This window comes from Microcaecilia unicolor, chromosome 1 (genome assembly GCF_901765095.1).
Source record: "Microcaecilia unicolor chromosome 1, aMicUni1.1, whole genome shotgun sequence".
Taxonomy (NCBI): Eukaryota; Metazoa; Chordata; class Amphibia; order Gymnophiona; family Siphonopidae; genus Microcaecilia; species Microcaecilia unicolor.
In genome coordinates, this window is record NC_044031.1 from 619,072,583 (window position 1) to 619,094,153 (window position 21,571).

The 21,571-nt window shown below is 42.5% G+C and overlaps 1 protein-coding gene and 1 long non-coding RNA gene across 2 annotated transcripts in view; one reads left to right on the plus strand and one right to left on the minus strand.

Moving 5' to 3' along the window:
- Positions 1–8,358, plus strand: part of LOC115481103 (cysteine and histidine-rich protein 1-like) — a 62,201-nt gene extending 53,843 nt beyond the window's left edge. The window contains exons 3-4 of the mRNA XM_030220133.1: positions 3,768–3,979; positions 7,364–8,358. Of these exons, the coding sequence (XP_030075993.1) occupies positions 3,768–3,979; positions 7,364–7,755 (604 nt within the window). The 3' untranslated portion in view covers positions 7,756–8,358. The remainder of the gene's footprint in view (positions 1–3,767; positions 3,980–7,363) is intronic.
- Positions 8,359–13,961: 5,603 nt separating this feature from the next.
- On the minus strand, positions 13,962–16,635 carry LOC115481151. The gene is made up of 2 exons (XR_003943897.1): positions 14,305–16,635; positions 13,962–14,258 (listed from the first exon to the last, which is right to left on the minus strand). It is a non-coding gene; the product is annotated as an uncharacterized LOC115481151 (long non-coding RNA).
- Between the last annotated feature and the right edge of the window lie 4,936 nt (positions 16,636–21,571).

Consider the following 21,571-nt stretch of genomic DNA (forward strand, 5'->3'; position numbering starts at 1 on the left):
CTTTATGTCTCTAGCCATTTTTAATTCCACCTACGCTTTTACCAGTCATCTCTCTCTTCATTTCTTTAAATTTTATATGGTATTCTTTTCTATGCTCTTCTTTCTGCATTCTTTTATACTTCATTAATGCTACTTGTTTTGTCTTTATTCCTTCAGACACTTGATCGGTGAAGCATATAGGTTTCCTTTTTCCTCTTGATTTGTTTACTTTCCTTACATAAAGATACACTGACATTTTTATTGCTCCTTTCATCTGGAACTACTGACTTTCCACTTTTTTCCTATATCCTCCCATCCTGCCAGCTCGCTTTTCAGGTACTCTCTTTTTACTAGAGTCATGTTTGAAATCCAGAACTTTTGTGTGTCTACACTCCCCTTTAGCTCCTATATCAAACAATACAGTGTAATGATCACTACTGCCAAGGGTGGCACCCACCAGAACATTAGACATATTTTCCTACATAAAAACATTAAGGCAAATAAAGACCATATCGCCTATCCAGTCTTCCCATCCATGCCATCTACTATCCCTTCTCCCTTAGAGATCCTATATCCCATGCTTTCTTGAATTCAGAAGTTTTCACCATCACCACCACAAGAAGGCAGTTCCACAAATTCACCATCCTTTCTGTGAAGAAGTATTTACTCAGGTTACTACTACTACTACTTATCACTTCTATAGCGCTATAAGGCATACGCAGCACTGTACACCATACATGAAAAGACAGCCCTGCTCAAAGAGCTCACAATCTAAATAGGACAGGCAAACAAACAGAACAACTAAGAGGTAAGGGAATTAAAGAGGTGGGGATAAAAGGGTACAGGGCAAGTGAGTAGTGGTTAGGAGTCAAAAGCAGCATTAAAGAGGTGGGCTTTTAGCCTGGATTTGAAAAAGGCCAAAGACTGGGCTAGACGTACAGGCTCGGGAAGTCTATTCCAGGCGTGAGGTGCAGCGAGATAAAAGGAACAGAGTCTGGAATTAGCAGTAGAGGAGAAGGGGACAGACGAGAGATTTATCCACAGAACGGAGTACCCGAGGGGGGGCGTAGGGAGAGACAAGAGTGGAGAGGTACTGGGGAGCGGTAGAGTGAATGCACTTGTAGGTCAGTAAGAGAAGTTTGAATTGAATGCGGAAACGGATAGGGAGCCAGTGAAGTGACTTGTGAGCATAGCGACTCTGGCGGAAAATGAGACGCGCAGCAGAGTTTTGGACTGATTGAAGAGGAGAGAGATGGCAAAGCGGGAGGCCGCTGAGAAGCAGGTTGCAATAATCTAGGCGAGGGGTGATAAGAGTATGGATAAGGGTTCTGGCAGAGTGCTCAGAGAGGAAGGGACGGATTTTGCTGATGTTGTAGAGAAAGAAACGACAGGTTTTGGCAATCTGCTGAATGTGATCAGAGAAGAAGAGGGAGGAGTCAAAGATGACCCCAAGGTTACGAGCTGATGAGATAGGGAGAATGAGAGTGCCATCCACAGAAACAGAGAAAGGGGGGAAAGGAGAGGTGGGTTTAGGGGGAAAGATGAAAAGCTCGGTTTTGGCCATGTTAAGTTTCAGATGACGTTGAGACATCCAGGCAGCGATATCAGATAGGCAGGCTGATACATTGGTCTGGATGCTGGTTGAGATTTTGGGTGTAGAGAGGTAGATCTGGGAGTCGTCAGCGTAGAGATGATATTGAAAACCATGGGATGATAACAGAGAGCCAAGGGAAGAAGTGTAGATGGAGAACAGGAGAGGACCGAGAACAGAACCCTGTGAGGTACACCGATTGGTAGTGGGATAGAAGTGGAAGAGGATCCACCAGAGTGTACACTAAAGGTGCGAAGCGAGAGGTAGGAGGAGAATCAGGAAAGAACAGAGCCCTGGAATCCAAGTGAAGACAACGTATCAAGGAGTAAGCTGTGATCAACAGTGCCAAAAGCGGCGGATAGATCGAGAAGGATGAGGATAGAATAGAGACCTTTGGATTTGGTCAGTAACAGGTCATTGGAAACTTTTGTAAGTGCAGTTTCAGTTGAATGAAGAGGGCGAAAGCCAGATTGGAGTGGGTTACTTCTGAATCTATCCCCTTTCACCTTCAGAGCCCAAGTGGGTTCGTCCGGGATTTTGAAAATGAAAAGGGATGGACTTGAGCACAAGATCCAGCGTCACCCCCTTCTCTCGTGGGTTCTGTCATGCTCGATGAGAGCGCTTTGAGAGGCATCTACTATCTCTCTACTTCTTCCTGATTCTGCATATGGAACACTCCAATATGCATCCAGCAGGTTGAAATCTCCAAGCAGCAGCACCTCACCTTTCATTCTTAGTCTTTGGATATCTATAACTAGATCTTTGTCCAGATTTTCCATTTGTGTCGGAGATCTGTAGACCAAATCTGTGTGAACAGAGTTTCCATCTTCTTTCTCCAAGATGATCCATATTAATTCCTCCTTTCTCCAGTTGACTTGAATTTGAGATGGTTTTATGTTTTTCACATACGATGCTATTACTTCACCTTTTCACCCAGCTCTGTCTTTCCTTAAAAGATTATAGCAGGCCCTGGTTATGTCACATAACCAGATAAATTAGAACATAGCATGATTTTTATACTGTTTTCTAGTTGTCTTAATGAAATGTGAACTCTTCCAATGCAAAGGAAGAGGACCCAATTGGGCTTTCCCCACAGCAAATGTTGTCACCTGTCCTTCTGCACGTATGGTGACCCAGGCCTTTCCTCCGAGTCCAACCTGTCCATCTGTATTCACAGATGGTAGACATGCTTGTATGGAGATGCATGGATTTTTGTTTTCTTACATAATGGTATAGTAGATGACGTCAGCTAAAGACCTGTGTGGTCCATCCAGTCTACTCAGCAAGATAGTGATAGTGTAAGGTATGATGTGATACTACATATTTAGAAGAGAGAACCAGTCCACTCCCACAGAACAATCAACAGAACACAAAGGGTGGAAATGACCATAGAAAGGCTGACTAGCCAGAGCCTTTATTCAAAATGGTGAAGAACGGGCAAATATAATGTACCCATACATACTATATATGTATACTTGATCTTGATTTGTCCTTGCCATTTTCTGGGCACAGACCATAAAGGCTGCATGGCACTGACCTTGTTCTCCATATTCTGAAGTTGTCATTGAATCTCCACTCCAGCTCAATCTGTCCAGCCACAATCAGGGCTTTGATTTAAACCTTCTAGAAATGTGAGAAATAAATAAATAAACTGCAGAAGTTGAAAAACAAGGCTAGTGCTGGGCAGTCCTCTATGGTCTGTGCCCTGAAAATGGCAAGGACAAATTAAGATAGTCTTAAGAATGTAAGCATTGCCATATTGGGACAGACCAAAGGTCCATCAAGCCCAGTACCCTTTTTCTAACAGTGACCAATCTAAGTCACAAGTACCTAGCAAGATCCCAAAATAATAAAAACAGATTTTATGCTGCTTTTCACAGGAATACACAGTGGATTTTCCCAAGTACATCTTAATAATAACTTGGAATGTGCCCAGCCCTTTTTTAAACCCTGCTAAGCTAACCACTTTTACCACATTCTGTAGTAATGAATTCCAGAGCTTAATTACACATTGAATGAAGAAATACTTTCGCCAATTTGTTTTAAATTTACTTGTGTACCCCCCCCCCACCCCCAATCCTTGTATTTTTGAAAAGAGTAAATGATTCACATCTACTTGTTCCACTTCACTGAGTATTTTATATACGCTATTTTATATCCCCTTAGCCTCTTATGGTCTTCCTTGCCTATCCCACAGAGTGATGCAGTGCAAGTACAAGCGGATTGGATGTCCATGGCAAGGGCCTTACCATGAGCTGACTGTGCACGAGGCAGAGTGCAGTCATCCAACTAAGACCGGCAATGAGCTCATGGAGATCCTAGATGAGATGGACCAATCTCACAGAAAAGAGATGCAACTCTATAATAGCATCTTCAGCCTGTTGAGCTTTGAGAAGATTGGCTATACAGGTAATAGATGAGGTGGGAATGGGGAGGGGATGGTAGCTGGGGGGAGTAAGGCTGCTATTCAGTACCAGCTAATGAAATGGTTTGATATTGACACATTTTCCTTCTGACACTTCTATTCTGCTAAAGTTTCAATCCTGCTGTTTTCTCTGTATAACACAACCATTCTCTCTTTGGAGAGCAGATTAGCTCTGGCTGTAGGTGGTGTATGCCATCCTTTCCTTTTCATCTGAGACCACTGATTATTGCCAAGGAGGATTTCTTTCCATGTCTGGGGGAATCTGGAAGTGGGGGTGTTGTTGTTGGGGTGGGGGGAGGGTTTCCCTGCTTGTTTTTTGTTTTGTTTTGTTTTTTTGTTCTGTAACTGTTGGCTCAAAGGCAGCCCAGGGCTTTACATGGCTGTACCTGGGGGAGGGGAACTGCATGTGACCATCACTTGCTTGACAGCAGGACATGTGGAAGAAGCCATGACGATGGAGGAAAGGAGAAGGTAAGGATCAAGGAAGAAAGGGTAATGTGGAATAATTTATTTTCTTTGGTGCTGTTACCTGGTTTCACAAGGGAATGAGATGCAATCTGCTCTCCTAGCAGGGATTTGATACAGTATTCAGTGAGTGGAGGAAGATTTTAGGGATGGCATGTACTGTACTGTTTTCTCTCTCTTTCTGTCTCTCTCTCTCTCTCCCCTTCCCCTCCTCCTCAAAAAAGGTGTTGAGTTTTCTTATTCCCAGTGACAGGTATTTATAACTGCTGCATGTTGGTGGTTCTACCACACACAGTGAGCTCAGCAGAAAACACCAGGTACTTTTGCCACAGAGTTTTGCTTCGCATGGTTTCTAGGGGAGGGCAGAGAGGGGGGATGGTGGGAATATGGGATGTGCCAACAAGTGAGGCCACACTGACTGATTAGAGATTGTTGGTGGAGAGCTGTTGAGTGTTAATGTCCCAACCTAGCAGCTGCAAGGGTTCCTGACAGTCAGCTTTCTGCTGTGTTCAATAACATTTGTTTTAACTGTCTAACTTCAACCTCATAGGACACACCCACGAGTAATGGCGTTTTGCTGTAAGTGGAACATGTCTTTAATGTGCCTGCTTTTCAATTGGCATTTAAATTAATCTAGCGGGAGGAGCGGTCTAGTAGCATTGTGCTAATCCTGGCAGTTGCATGGAGGAGAAGGGGATGAGATGGGGGGGAGGGGGAATGAATAAATGGAGTAACCATTTAATAACTGTATGCTTCAGAGTGTTGAGAAAACAGCCCCACCAGGTAAGTTTGTGGGTGCAGAGGATGGGCTTCCACATTTCCTGAACAATTCTCTACATAATACTGGTTATTAACTAATTTAGGCTGAGATCATAGCCTTGGTCACTGCTGTAACCTGGGGCATGAAGTAGTTTCCCTCTCCCTTGCACACAGAGTATAGAGCACAGCTGACCTTGTCTGCTGTGTTCTAGATGACCACTTCATCTGAAAGTGTTAAAGTGCCAAGCCTCAGTGAAATTTTCTCAACTCCTGAGAGGCAGGTGGAGTTCCTTCCCTTTGTTTAGGAGCAGGAGAGTCAAGTAGCTCAGTGTCCTACTTGCCTTTCACTTGGAAGTTTTGAATTGCTGCTGTACAGCCCCATGCTGGAAGTCCTGCTTTATTGCACCTGCCTCAGACTGGGTTGGTTGGGGTTGTGAGAAAGAGAAGATGATCACCACATAGAGCCACAGAAGTGTCAATGCTACATCTTTTCTTGAGGTATCTTTTGTTGGTTCTCATAGGCTGAAGGAGAGCATAGTGAACACTGGGTTGGTGTTTGTAGTATGTGAGCTGCTGTTCTAAGTTGCTGTTTCTGTCATCAGTCCTGTGGCTCTGGGAGGATGATGGCAAAGGCCAAACTTCCGGTGTAAGCATTTTCCAAACCATACCTTGATAAAGCTGTCTTGAGCTCCTGCTCCTTTGCACAGGTAACTTTGGTGTCCTTCCCGATTCTTTCTTGCAGAGATTGAAGAATGCGTATCTCTATTGGGACTAAAGCACAAAAAAAGTGAAAAAGTTGCTTATCGTCATGCCCTCTGCTGTGCGAGATGCATGCTGGGGTTTGTACAGGAGTGATGGGGATGCTCCATACTTATTTTGGGTGGAGAACAGGGTGCACGTTGGGTAACTGATCGAGAAATGTACATTCTGTGCGTGAAAATCTGTGAGGGTCATTTAAAGACTCAGTTTGCGAACGAACCCATTTTCCCTCCCCCATTTATGCTAAGGTTTTGGGCCCTTGATTAATGCATATTTTTAAATAATTTTATGGTGCAATTGGAAAATGGATCAACATACACATTTGTGTTCTTATATGTTCTGCCTTCTTTCATGTATTAAAGGTGATCTGTATCCTTATTGAAAAGCCAAAGGTCTGTATTATGTATGTTCTCAATATATTTTGCATATTGTCTCAGCTTTGCCTGCAGCAGCCTATATGCTGTGGGGATTTATTTACTTTGTTTCACAGCTGTGTATCCTTAATTCGGAATAAAGGAATCATTCTGATCAGAATTGTAGCCTGTCTGTGTCTTATACTCATTCTCATGCTAATGCAAATGTTTGCGCACAAGCTTATATGCAAGTAGAATCATTCAGCTGTAGCACATCCTTTGTCTTCTAAATCAACAAGCATGTGCAGTTAGCACTACATACAGTCTCAGATTGACTACCCTCCACATATTAGCATGCACTCAAATTCCCACCTCTCCACTTACTGTAGCCGTCCTTAAGCCAACTGTAATACTCTCGTTCTTTGTCTTCTCTTCCCCCTCCCCCACAATGTACTATTTCCTACAAATTACAAAGCATTAGTATGGATGCCTAGAACTCCTTTCCTCTGCCCAGCCTTCCTATAGTAGGTAAAGAGGGAATTGGTCTTCAGTTGACAGAAAGTTATCTAAATCTACTGAACATAACTCCTTTCAGAAAGGTGTGAACTGATTTTCCAGGGAATGTTTTAAGTAGGGGAGTGGCCAAGGTCTTCTGTGCGATGTTTAAATTGAGCATTTCTATATAGAACAAAATCTCTTCAGTTAATACAGTTTAAAATGCTGTTCTAATGTGTTAGAAATGCCTTATTACATAAACTGTCCATTTTGTCATTGGTCTATTCTGACCCCAGTTTGTCATATTTCTGTTGGGTTGATACCTACTTTTTAAACTACCCAAATCATGGACTTGTGTCCAGTTTCACCCATCAGATCTTTTTCAGTTCCTCAGGTGTTGCACCAAGACCTGTCCCTGGGCCAGCACAGGTAATTTTGATCTAGCTAGGGAGAAGCAAGAAACCACCTGTACAAGATTAACTGTCTTTGTCTTTCCCCCCACCTTTTTTTCTTTTCTCCTCCTTACTTGTGTTGCAGAGGTTCAATTTCGTCCCTACAGAACAGATGACTTCATCACACGGCTATACTATGAGACACCTCGCTTCACCGTTCTAAACCAGACCTGGGTCCTCAAGGCCCGGGTGAACGATTCAGAGCGCAACCCCAACCTTTCATGTAAGCGCACCCTCTCCTTCCAGCTCATTCTGAAAAGCAAGATCAACTCGCCCATGGAGTGTTCCTTCCTCCTGCTCAAGGGGCCCTATGATGATGTGAAAATTCACCCAGTGATCTACCATTTCATGTTCGTCAATGAGAACAATGAGACAGACTATGTGCCCCTCCCCATCATAGACTCTGTAGAATGTAACAAACTTCTGGCAGCAAAGAACATCAACCTTCGGCTCTTTATATTCCAGACACAGAAATAGGCAAGCCTTGGAGTGCTGCCTGGCATCCAGAAACACCACTGAACCATAGTTACCTCGGAAGGCTGCCTGAGCCACTTGTGAACTCATCGGCATTGGAGATTTTCTTTGCTTTTTTTTTTTTTAATTCCCCCCCCCCCCCCCCCCCCCCTCTTTGAAAGAGCCGATATCTGCACAGTAATGCAGTTGCTCTTAGCCTCAGATGTTCAGCTAGGCCTAGTTCTCCCATCCCCTTCTAAAAAGGATCCTAGGAAGGGACTGTCAGAAGTAGTGCTCTTTTAGGGGCAGAGCAAAGAAACGGCCTTGGAAACACTGCATTGATATCCTCCACCTTGAGGATATCACAAAAGAACAGAACAACTCCTTGCATGACTGAGAGCACAGTCCTATATCTCTGTTCTGTCTTTGCTTTTGGTAGAAGTTTGAGTGAATTTGTTCTTTTTATCTGAAAGAGAGCTGTGTCCCCTTTTCTTATTCAGTAACCAAAAAGAAATCAGTTGAGTTTGAACTCAGGAGAAATGAATTCTAATTTATCTTTGTCTGTTGATCCTCTACCAATTACATTTCTGATTCGAATAAAAATGGGGAATTGGAATGCAAAAGAAACCTGCATGTTTGTCGGGATTAACTTGAGAGGGAATGGTTTGATTTCCATGTACAGATAAGGTAATATTGGATAAAGATGTGACTCATGGAGGCCCAACAGTATCAGTGGTATTTCAGAGAAGGAGGCCAATGGGTTCCCACAAACTTCCCTTCTCTGGCAAAGGCTCAAAATATGGGACATAGAGGTTTAGAGCCCAGATGTAGACCCTGTGAATTGTGGGTACATCCAACCCTACTTCATCTGCTTTACAATTTAAGCTTTCATTCTGGGGTGCTTGCTTTGTTCATGAATATTCTTAGCACAGAACTCTGCTAATCCAGTGCAACTTCTCATTCTGAGTTTTGTGTGGCTTCACTGGGAAAGGCTCCCATAGAGACTGGTGGCCCATGCTGTCCCAAGAATGCCCACATGCCGGTACGAGGCTGGCCTCTTTTGTGCCTGAAGACATTGTTTCACCATAACCTGTGGTAGTTGACTGGGAAATATTCATGAACATTTAGCAAGTTCAGGCATATGATAGAAATTTGCAGTATAGGCAGAGCTTACCATACTGGCCCAGCTCTTGTTTTTCCAGCATATTCTACATCTAATGGCCATGGAAGCAGAGCTGCTCAGCTCTCATGCTTCCCAGAATCCTTTGCTTCAGATGGCAGTGGTTGCCTTGAATTATATGGGACTGGAAATGGCACTGGAAGAACATTTTAGTTTTGCTTTTCTGAAAATATAGAAATACTTTCCATTGTGATTTTGAAGTACAGCTAGAAGAAAAGGGTAACAAACCAATCAAATCTTGCTGTAGCATCCCCTGGCTTATATAATCACCACAAATACATTTATGGTAAGTTGGACTTAGTCTTGGCTGTAGCTGTCCAGCAGAGGTTAAGTACACATGGTACAAGTTGCTTTTATGAGCATTACTTTGGGCTACATTTAGCATACTCTCCAACATTTTATTGATGTTTTGTATTCATAAAATTTCTACACAATTGCTGGTCTTCTGAGAACCATCTACTGATCAAGTGCAACTGTGGGGAAACCACAGTGTATGCACAGTAATACTCTGTTAAGCATAGGAAGGATCAGCCCTCTGACACCCATGTAAACCTTGTCTGTTCACTCTAGATTTGGCCCATTTCCTGATAAACCAGGAGGGAACGACTGTTTTTGCTGGTCAATTTCATGATAAACCAGGAGGGAACGACTGTTTTTGCTGGTCAAATACAGTGAAACCCCGATATAACGCACCCTTCAATAACACAAATCCGCATGTAGGACTAGATTCTGTATATGGCACTAAAAATATTTCTCCCTAGGCCACTGGTTCCCAAACCTTGATCCTGGAGGCACCCCGTCCAGTCAGGTTTTTGGGATATCCGCAATGAATATGAGACAGATTTGCATTTAGTGGAGGCAGTACATGCAAATCTCTCATGAATATTCATTTTGGATATCCCAGAAACCTGACTGGCTAGAGTGCCTCCAGGATCAGATTTGGAAACCACTGGCCTAGGCATATTCTGTAAACTGCACCTGTATTTAGGCATGGTTTATAGAATACGCCTACTCGGGTTATAGAACACGCTTAGTGACCATGCATGCACCTAACTCGATGCGTGTCCATTTATGCCAAGTAAAACTCAGTGTAAATACCAGCACCTAAGTTAGGTGTGGAGTAGGTGTATTCTATGAATGTGCGCATAGATTTTCAGAACGCCCACTGCCTGTTCATTCCACCCTAATGGCCATGCCCTATTTTTGTCAATGCACATTAGAATTTACACGCACCACTTTACAGAATGTCTAGCAAGTTATGCAGGTAAATTCTAATGCCAGTTAGTATCAGTTGCTTGTTAAGTGGCAGTTACTGGCGCTGATTGGCTTGTTAAGTAATAAAATTGCACATACAAATCCAGAATATGACTGGTTTTGCACACGCAATTTTGGTTTTGTTATATAGAATCCAGGGGATAAAATCATTTTTTAGTGCCCCAGTTTTTTTTTTTTTAACATACAGCTCTTCTGTTGGCAATGTCTAGCATGCCAGGGTGGGGTTCAAATCTGTTCATTTTCTATTGACCCTGCTATAAAGTGACCCTGCATTTAACTCAGTATTATTTTATGGATCCCAATCATCATGTTATATTGGAGTTCCACTGTACAAATGACTGCCTTGAGCTGTCTGAGCACGATGGGTTGGCAGCACTGCAAGTGATCTTCACTAGAAAAGCACAAGTTTGCTGTTCTTTATCCCGGGTATCGGTAGCCTGCATAGTGCTATGGTATCTGCCATTTGTGCAGGTGGGTGGGGCTTCCAGGACTCTCTGCATTGGAATGGAGATACAAACTTGAACTTACATTTCAAAACAAAGCAAAAATATTTCCAGGTTTTACCTCTCAAGCTCCTGTCTACTCTCTTTTCCACCCCCATGGCACCATTTCCCCTACAGATGCACCAGCTGTACTCCCCCAGTGCCTATTATATGTTGGTGCATTGGAATTAACTATATAAAGTTGTCATGCTATTGCTGAGAGGGGTTCAGGGGGGGGGGGGGGGTGGATAGAAGTGGTGGTACTTGATGGTAGTCCTACATATCTTATGGATACAAATCCTAACCTGGTGCAGAGTAGTTCATGTTTTTGTTCTATTGTGAAAAGAAATGAATTATCAACTATAGTGGTTCTTTGTTTCCTTCCCTCTAAACCCGTCATTGGCTTCTCTTTTCGTTCCCTTTCTCATCTGGTGCAGTGATGTCTGCCTCAATCTTTATTGCAGTATTAAAATCTAGCCCTGCTTTTAGGAACCCCAGTACAATCAGCAGAGCTACCAGGACCAGAAAGCAGTATGTTGTGGGTTAAGAAATCTAGGACAAAAATGAGATGTTGAGTTTGCTTGATGGTTTTGCCTCTCATTATGTCTGGCTGGCCTACATCTGGTAGACTGAAACTGTCCAGCTGGAAGAGCAGCTGCGAGAATATGGATATGGGATTCAATTCCTCATTTCCTTGTCAGGAAAGCCTGCTTAAAGATTGGGTATTGGTGGTGGTAAACTGTTTTACAAATATTATCTTTTAGCTGTAACTTCGTGGTTACCCTGTTAATTTCTTCCAGCATTACAGCTATTTATGGAGGAAGAGGTGTGTCAGTGCTGTGCTGGCTGAAGGCAGTAAAAGGTTCTTTATAATGCAAGTTGACAGCTAATGGTAAATATTTTTTCCTGTACACCTAGCATATTTTGTTTTTTTTGGGACAGAGAAGTTCAGCAGTCTGTCAGGGCCAGGAAAGAGGTGTAGTGTGGAACTCCCTTACACATTGTCCAAGGAATTACTTGTGCTGTGTTATGGGCAGGTCTGCATTTGAGCCATTGCTAACACATTCTTAGAGCAGCACTCTTTGGACAGAGTAGGTGGTGGTGTGTGTTTGGTTTTTTTTTTTTATTATTATTATTAGGTGCATTTGATGAATAGAATAACTTGATCCCCCAAGTTGCTGAATTGGTGTGGCAGTTCACAGAAGGTATGCATTAGTGAATGTCTTGGCCTTCTTTTATCCTGTATTGGGCTGCTGGTGATAGTGCGTCTGTGTGCCTTGCCCTGCTTTACAAAGCTTGAGTTGATCAGCCCTGATGGAATAGAGTACAGTGGCAAAATGAGGTGTATTTAATTGCTTCTTATAATCATGGTTGGAATGTAAGACTGAGTAGTGGCATGCCCAGGAAGAATGGGATGGGGAGGGACTACAGATGGCAGAGATTCTTGTGTATACTATTGATCTGTAATCCAATGGCTACTGTGCTGAACATAAGCATGATGATGCTTGAATGATTTTAAGCATTCATCAGAAGTGACCCCCCTATGAGTGATTTTATAGCAATTGTATTATTCACCATGTTGAGATAAAAATCATAATGAAGAAATAGATTGTTTAGAAATCCTGGTTTATCATGGACATGAAACCTGACTCACTAATTCCACCAGCCCTTTTAATTGCTTGACACTGTTATGGGGTTGTACATGAATAAATGACTGACTTCTTATGGATTTGACTGGGTGCACAGCACAGAGAAGGTAAATCAAAACTGTTAGAGGACCCTGCCCTCCTTATAAGTGAAATGACTTCAAGAATGTTGTTAAAGATTATTAATTTAACTTTGATCTTCTAAAACTTGACCTAGCTATAACTGCTGTTTGGGTACAGAAGAAAGGGGCTATATAAGCTCATGCAGTGCAAGTTAAACCCTTAAAATGTTTTACTCTCTCAGGCTGAGTGTGGCTGCTGCTCTTTAGAGCCCAGAACTGGAACAACTAAAATCAGTGTCATTTTCCCAAGACCACTGACTGGTCAGGCTTGTCAGTTTCTTCTGCTGAAATAACCTTTGATTTGTAGCTTTTGTTTAGCTAAAACACCAAAGATCTCCACTGCTTTTCTCTTGAGAACTTTCAAGCCAGGGTAGGAAATGAAAATTGACCAGTATTTGGATGTTTGCAGGAGTATACTTTGGATTTTTATTTTTCTGTATCAAATGACAGGTAGAATTCTCAAATCCACCTGACCAATAGCTCCCATTAACAAGCTGCTAGCCTCTTCCAAACATAAATTCAGCCTTTATTAAATGCTTGGTTTTGTTCACTAATGTATTAAGGATGATATGACCATACCATCAGTGCTTCAGTTCTGAAATCTGTTAACTGCTGTAGGATGGAGAATAGAAGTTGAAGCTAATTTAGGTCAGTCAACACTGCCAGTAACCATCTTGTTTTCTTGTATATTGTGTGTGTGTTACCAGGGATTTAGAACTCTAACAGCATTTATCTGGGCTTTGTAGTGAGTGGGAAAGCAGTTAATGATTAAGACTTTTTGGATGCTGATTTGTGATGACCCAACTCATGAACCTGTTCATGGGACACTGTTCTGTACTTTTATTTTTATAATGGAGTTTGTTATGGTATCTCCTTTGGAAATTTACACTGAGGATGATATTCCATGGAACAAATCATTATCGCTGTGTAGCTATTTGTGTGGCCTAGGATTAAACAGATAGAAGTTAGTAGGGGATGCTTAGTTGTTTACATGACAGCATCAGCGTAATCCGTGTTGTAGTTTTATTGAAGCTCAGTGTACCCTCCCCAGAGAACTTACAGGGTATTTGAAGTAACGTGTTGAAGGTAGAAAGGGGCAAACAGTTGGTGTTACCATTTAGTTATAATGGCAGAAAAGATTTTCATATCGCTGTTATATACAACAAGTGATGGGATGTATATGAGTGGCTTTGATGTGACCTCATGGAAGGGGATGCGAAATGACTCCCTAGGACCCTAATTTTGTCATAGTACAGCTAAGAGAAAATAATTAGTAAACTCGGCTAGAAGGGCAACAGTTGCGGAAGAGCATAAATTGTTGGATATACTTTGAAATCATAATTTCCACAATTGTGACAAACATAGCCCTCAGAAAGGTTGGGCTAGAAGGGGATCTTATCCCATACCTAAAAGATCTAGTGCTCCAGAACAGCAAGCAGTATTGCTCTTCAGAAGATCCTTATGATGAGAGGATAGGGAGATGTACGTTGGACCCAAGAACCCAGATAATTTGCTTACTTAGTTATACTGGGAGAAAAACTTAAGCATAGCTCTTGAACCTGTTGAACATTATCTAATGGGTGTTAATAAAAAAAAAACAAAACATTTTTTTTAATCCCACATCTCTGTCCCTTTGTGACGAGACAGTAGTCAAGATGATGTGGCATAGATTGAGAATGCACATTGTACATGCAGTGTGGTATTCTGATACATTTATTAAAAATAACAGATAACCCCCCCACCACCACCACCACCACCACCCATTGGTGTTTCTTCTAAAGTGTAAAAGCAGAAAGTCCTCGTGAGACTGGTCAACACTCACCTGCAGTGTGCTATAATTGTTCTAAATAGCTGTAATATTAACACACCTTCTCTTACTCTTAAGTGGTGACTGTATGAACAGTTGTGATCTCAGGAAACATAAATTTGTGTATGTATGTGGGGGGGGGGGGGGGGGGTTGTTTTTTTGTTTCTTAAATAGAAATGGCCCAGTGACGGGGATATAGTGCTAGGTTAGGCAGCTCTTGCGTGCTACAGATGAGAGCCAGTCTGATGACTACTATAAGGAACAGTTGGCTCCTAGTTACAGATAAACTTCTCTATGACTTCACGGAAGGTGAAGTGAGTAAAATTTGTAATAGGGACACAGGCTGGATTAGAATAAACCTCTGTGTAGAAACACCCTGGTGGTTCTGTTCAGATTTCATATCTGCACAGTTACCAGACCAGCTTCTGTATTTGCTAGGTATGTTTAGGTCCTGCTTAAAGCTTTTTTTTTTTCCCCCCTCATTTTATGTCCATGGGGGAAGGTTTAGTTAAATAGGTCCTTAGTATGTGGTATCAGGGACTAGATTTACATTGTTTAACCCAAGTCTTTACACCATTGCCTTCATGGGCTTGTTTGTCCAGTTTGATACTGGTCAGCCTGTCTGGTCACTCTGCTGCAAAGATAGTTTCTGAGTACCGGTTGCTATGTGCCTTGACTCTAATGAAAAGGTGGTAGAAGGAACAGTGGTATATTGGATGGCGGGGGTGGGGGGGGATTTTCAGTAGTGGGCTAGTCTACCACCAGATGATCATAGGCATCTGTAGTAAAATTCCGTAATGAGTGCTACAGCTTCCAGTATTACTACCTTCGTGAACCCAGAAATGAGCACCGCTTCCATTCATTGTTCATGATCGCTGTTCATTTAATTTGCAATATTTGGGGAAATCTAGTGAAACACCCCACTTGCTTAGTTGCACACATTGGACCCCTTGCGGATTTTCCTCTGTAGCCCACTTCTTGGTCTATTAATTTTTGTCTCTTCAATAAATGAGGCTGGACGTTGCAATTCAGATGAGATATATTCAATCCAGGGGTTCTCCCAGCAGGCACAGAACTCATTTGCCAGCAAACTGGATTAAAGCTGAATGATCTTTAGTCGTGGTAGATGGCTTGCCACGTGACTTGAAGACACTGAGCATGCAGGTATTTAAAGGGTTCAGTCGGAAAATCCAGGAGCAACTGTCTTAAATGAGATTTGTATACCTATAGATTTCAGGCTGGTGGGTGGCCACGGTCAGATCTGTTGTCTAAGGGTTGAAGATGTGTATTAAAGCTGAAAGATGTTAAATGGCCCATTGCTGTTTGGTTTCAAGATTTCCCACATAGTGACTGTAGCCTTGAGTTTGGTTAGGACAGGCACAAATGCAGACTACTACTAGGCTGCTGTCACATACACCCCACTACCTCATTTCAAAAGGCTTCTTAAACTTTGATACCAAGTACGGCATGCTATCTGTGTCACGCATTCTTGTCCAAGCCAGAATAGCTTCAGAAGTTCAATAGGGTGGCACTTTGTGTGAATGTCATTTCTGAGAGTGAGAGAGACATAAGAATCTTATAAGAAAGAACAGTTAAATATCGCAGAAGCACTTTATTGGGCTAGGTTGTAAGAGCAGGAAAGTTGAGTGCTATTTTCAACGGGGCTTTGCCTTTCTTTAGGTGTAGAGGATATCCACTTATAGTCCAACTCGTCCTGTGTGCAACATCTAATATTGCCCTCTGTGCTTTCACCAGTTGACCTTTTAGAACGTTTGACAATATCAGGTAGTCCGTGGCCATCTGGTTGCTGTCTAACTTAAAGCTTCTCATCTGTACAAGAGACGGTTAATTAAAAAAAAAAGTGTAACCTTTTCAAGGAGTTTTTTTTGTTGTTACATAACACTTTTCTTAGTTTCTTCCTTTCATTTTGTTCTTATTTACTCCCAGCACAGTGTTGTACAGGTCACTCTTAGCAGAGCCTTACCTGTCTCGTTGAGAACAGCTTGACATAGAGATTGTAGCATTTTTTTTTTCTTTCCAGGACCACAGAATGTTCAGTTGCCAGGACTCTCCTGGTACTCTTCAGACTGTGGGTAATTTATTTATTTAGTGAATGTAGAATTTAAATATATATATATATTAAAACAGAAAAGCTACCCTAATTGTTTTTTTGCCTATCTCAAAGTTCTCTTTGTAACTAAGCAGATTTTCTTTGAATTTTTCTTTTGTTTTAGGTCTTTTCTCCAGAAGTGTTGTATGCATTAGACCTGCCACTGTTTTCATGATGTTTCCTTCTCTTCTTTTTGTAATCTGCATTCTGTTCTTGGTAGTTCTGTATGTAACTGTAGTTAAAAAAAAAAATGTTGCCAATCTATTCTGACTCTGTGTTCTTTCTTTGGGTTAAAAGAATGCTACAGAATCTGATCTCTGTTGGTGAGCAGTCACTTGGTCTAATGCCAGATGATGACATGTGGATCTTGCTAAATAATTCCAGAAACCTGAAGTTTCCCTACATACTTTAAACTGTGCTTACCACCTGTATGACCCACTTGTCTGAGCAAGTGCAGAAAGCACTGGAGTATCTTTTCCAGTTTCTGGGAACCATTCCCTCATGTTTGGAAGAAATGGTGTAATCTACTGTAGACTAAAGGTAGCCCAATGTGCAGGCACTGGGAACAAACTCCTCTTGGCCCTTTGATATTTTTCAACTATTCTGCTAATTTATTGTTTGTTATGGACCTGAGAATAACAACTGACTTTGGTGGGTAATGACCAATGGCTGAATAGTTAATTGAAGTTTATTAAAAGCAACCTTTGATTTAAAAAGTGCTTGTACGTGTAACTTGTTTCAGCAAGAGATTGCCTGCATCAGGTGCACGTTAGGTCTCTATAAAGACGTAACACACCTAAAAGCAATAAAATGTACATATAATAATAAAATCATGATAATCATATGTCAAAACTATATATGTATAATTAAAATAACCAATAAGAGCGGGCACATGAACACTAAAAGTAATGCACTCAAATTTTAAATAAAGTAAAAAATATATAGATATAATTAAAAAAAAAACATAGAATAAAGTAAATTGTTTTCATACCTCCTTCAATTGGGGTTTTAGTGAGTTTGGTACTCACTAAAACCCCAATAAAACTGATAATTTAACTCACTGATACGTATCCCCTTCTTTAATTTTGAAGTCTGTACCTTACATCCCAAAATGTTTTATATGTTTGTCTATTTTGGGAATGCTGCTCTGTTTTTAAAGTGCTGGTGATTTACAATTATTAAAAGCATTGTTCCTATCTGTGTTTCAGATAACTTGTATGTGATTTAAAGAAAAATTATGGCTTACCGGAGAACTTTCTTTCCTTTAGTCCTGCTAAACCAGTTCAGAAAGTATGGATTATGTCCATCTACCAGCAGATGGAGAAAAAATAGTTCCAAGTACTTCACCCCTTAAGGCAATTTTCCAGCCTGGACTATTCAGTATTTTGAATAGCCAAGCAATGGTGCTTATATGTTGCATAGCTAAGAATCAACCACCAAGGTGGAGGAACGTGAAACACTACAGACAGTAGACAAAGTTGAGGAAGTAGTGTGACCAATAAAACACTTATAAAAACCACAAAGGAAATTAAAAAAGTATTTATTCATGAAAGATTGAGCACTGTGTTTCGGCAACAGAGCCTGCTTCAGGAGTCTTGTGTTATCATACATATGAGTACACAAGATTGCTGGAAAGCTCTTCAAAAAAGTGTCTGGAATAGTTGTGGGGCAGTCTTTAAAAAGATTCAAAGTCTACTTGGAATATCAGGGAAAACGCCAATGTGAGCTGCAGATGCTGCCAACAAACTAATGTGTTTATTGTTGGCAGCATCTGCAACTCGCGATAGTGCCAGCCTCTGGCATTTTCCCTCACATTCCAAGTGGATTTAAGTCTCTTTAAAGACTGCTCCACAACTATTCCAAACACTTTTTTGAAAAGTTTTCCTGCAATCTTGTGTACTCGTACATATGATAAGACTCCTGAAGCAGGCACTATGGCCGAAACACTGTGCTGTGTTGAGTGTTTCATGAATAAATACTGTTTGATTTTCTTTGTGTCCCTCATGGTTTTTGGAAGCGTTTTATTAGCTATGCAGAATCGAGGAAGTAGTGTGTCTAACGAGAACAAACTGTAGATAATATGATCACATTCACACTTCTTCACCCCCCCCCCCTCTGTCCCGTCCAACTCTAACCACCACCTCCAGGAATCTCCAGGCTATTGACCCCCCCCCCCCCCCACTCTATCCTCTAGTATCTCTAATCTCCTCCCCTCCATCATGTCGTCCGAGACTGTAGACAAAGCGGTCTCCGCTTACAATGCCGCTCTCTCCTCTGCTTTGGACACCCTCGCTCCATCCACCTCCCGTCCCACAAAGCGTACTAATCCCCAGCCTTGGCTGACCCCTTGTATCCGTTACCTTCGCTCCTGCACCCGATCTGCTGAACGCCTCTGGAGGAAATCTCGTACCCATTCAGACTTCCTTCACTACAAATTCATGCTATCCTCCTTCCATTCCTCCCTATTCCGTGCAAAACAGGACTATTACACCCAATTGACCAATTCTCTCAGCTCCAACCCTCGTCGTCTCTTCACCACCCTTAACTCCCTCCTCAAAGTGCCCCCTGCCCCCACTCCCCCTTCACTCTCTCCTCAATCACTGGCTGACTACTTCCGCAACAAGGTACAAAAGATCAACCTGGAGTTCACTACCAAGCCACCTCCTCTTCAGCCTCTTCAGCCTGTAGCCCTATCCAACAACCAACCAACCATGGCCTCTTTCTCCTCCTTTCCTGAGATCACCGAGGATGAAACCTGCCTTCTTTCCTCCTCGAAATGCACCACCTGTTCCTCCGATCCCATCCCCATCAACCTACTTAACAACATCTCCCATACTGTCACCCCCTCCATCTGTCGCATCCTTAACCTTTCTCTCTCCACTGCAACTGTCCCTGACACCTTCAAGCACGCCGTAGTCACACCTCTCCTAAAAAAACCATCACTTGATCCTACCTGCCCCTCCAACTACCGCCCCATCTCTCTCCTCCCCTTCCTCTCCAAAATACTTGAATGCGCCGTTCACAGTCGCTGCATTGATTTTCTCTCGTCTCATGCCATCCTAGATCCACTTCAATCCGGCTTTCGCCCTCTACACTCGACAGAAACTGCACTCTATAAAGTCTGCAACGACCTGCTCCTTGCCAAATCCAGAGGCCACTATTCCATCCTCATCCTCCTCGATCTATCCGCTGCATTTGACACTGTCAATCATGATTTACTTCTTGCCACATTGTCCTCTTTTGGGTTCCAAGGCTCTGTACTCTCCTGGTTCTCCTCTTATCTCTCCCACCACACCTTCAGAGTGCACTCTCATGGATCTTCCTCCACTCTCATCCCACTATCTGTTGGAGTTCCCCAGGGATCTGTCCTTGGACCCCTTCTCTTCTCAATCTACACCTCCTCCCTAGGCTCACTGATCTCATCTCATGGTTTTCAGTATCATCTTTATGCTGATGACACCCAGCTATATCTCTCCACACCAGACATCACCGCGGAGACCCAGGCCAAGATATCGGCCTGCTTATCCGACATTGCTGCCTGGATGTCCAACCGCCACCTGAAGCTGAACATGTCCAAAACCGAGCTCCTCGTCTTTCCACCTAAACCCACCTCTCCCCTTCCTCCACTCTCTATCTCAGTTGATAACACCCTCATCCTCCCCGTCCCATCTGCCCGCAACCTCGGTGTCATCTTCGACTCCTCCCTCTCCTCTGCGCATATCCAACAGACTGCCAAGACCTGTCGCTTCTTCCTCTTCAACATCAGCAAAATTCGCCCTTTCCTATCTGAGCACACCACAGGAACTCTTGTCCACGCTCTCATTACCTCTCGCCTTGACTACTGCAACTTACTCCTCACTGGCCTCCCACTTAGCCATCTATCCCCCCTTCAATCCGTTCAGAACGCTGCCGCACGTCTTATATTCCGCCAGAACCGATATACTCACATCACCCCTCTCCTCAAGTCACTTCACTGGCTTCCGATCAGATACCGCATACAATTCAAGCTTCTCCTTACCTACAAATGCACCCGGTCTGCGGCTCCTCACTACCTCTCTAGCCTCATCTCCCCCTATGTTCCCGCCCGTAACCTCCACTCGCAGGACAAATCCTTCCTTTCAGTTCCCTTCTCCACCACTGCCAACTCCAGGCTCCGCTCATTCTGCCTTGCCTCGCCCTATGCCTGGAACAATCTTCCTCAACCCCTAAGCCAAGCCCCCTCCCTACCCATCTTCAAATCTCTGCTTAAAACTCACCTCTTCAATGCTGCTTTCGGCACCTAACCTTTCGTGTAATATAGTATGCCCTATCAGACGGACTCTTCACTTCTCTTTTGACTGTACACTTGTCTTTAGATTGTACACCTGTCTTTTAGATTGTAAGCTCCTTGAGCAGGGACTGTCCTTCCATGTTTAAATTGTACAGCGCTGCGTAACCCTAGTAGCGCTTTAGAAATGTCAATTAGTAGTAATATAATATGCCACTGAGGTAATGAAACATACTTAACTGTCATACAGGTATTTCACTTAATCAGGATCTGTGAGACATCCATGTGAAGGAAATGAAAAGTTGAAGCAGTGACTTCTAAGGAGAAAAAGAATATAAGCAAAACCAAAGTGGGAGGGTTTCTGGACTGGTCTGGTAGGACATCATTTTTCCTTCCTTTTTGTCTGTACCAGACCAGTCCACAACGAATGGGATGTAGCAAAGCAGTGTGCCAATTAGGGCGGGACAGAGAAAAACCAGAGAATGAGAGTCCAAAAGCAACTAGCAGAGAGCATGAATACTCTATGGAAGTACTAGAGGTGTTGATAGCTACTGAGTAATGCAAAAACGTTAGTGTCATGTAATGTCATACAGGCAGAATGCATAAACCAATGCATGAAGAAATTAAATACAAGAAAAGAAGAAGAAATAGGATGATAGGCCCAGAATAAACTTCTGCAGTTGAACCTTGTGAACTCTGTAGACATAAAATGATGAAGGCTCAGACCGCTCAAAGGATCAGAAGTTATACCAAACTGCTGAACCCCAGACACCTCCAAACTGTGAGGTCTGTGTGGATTGGAAGCTTGAAAGACAAGAAGACTAGTGAGCAGAGAAACAGCAATCCATGTAAGCAATTTGGGATGCTAGGTAAAAACTAGATATGCTGGAGAAGTCTAGCACTTTAGGAAAAGTGAATGGAGCTTGAAACAACCATCAGATAAAAAGGTCA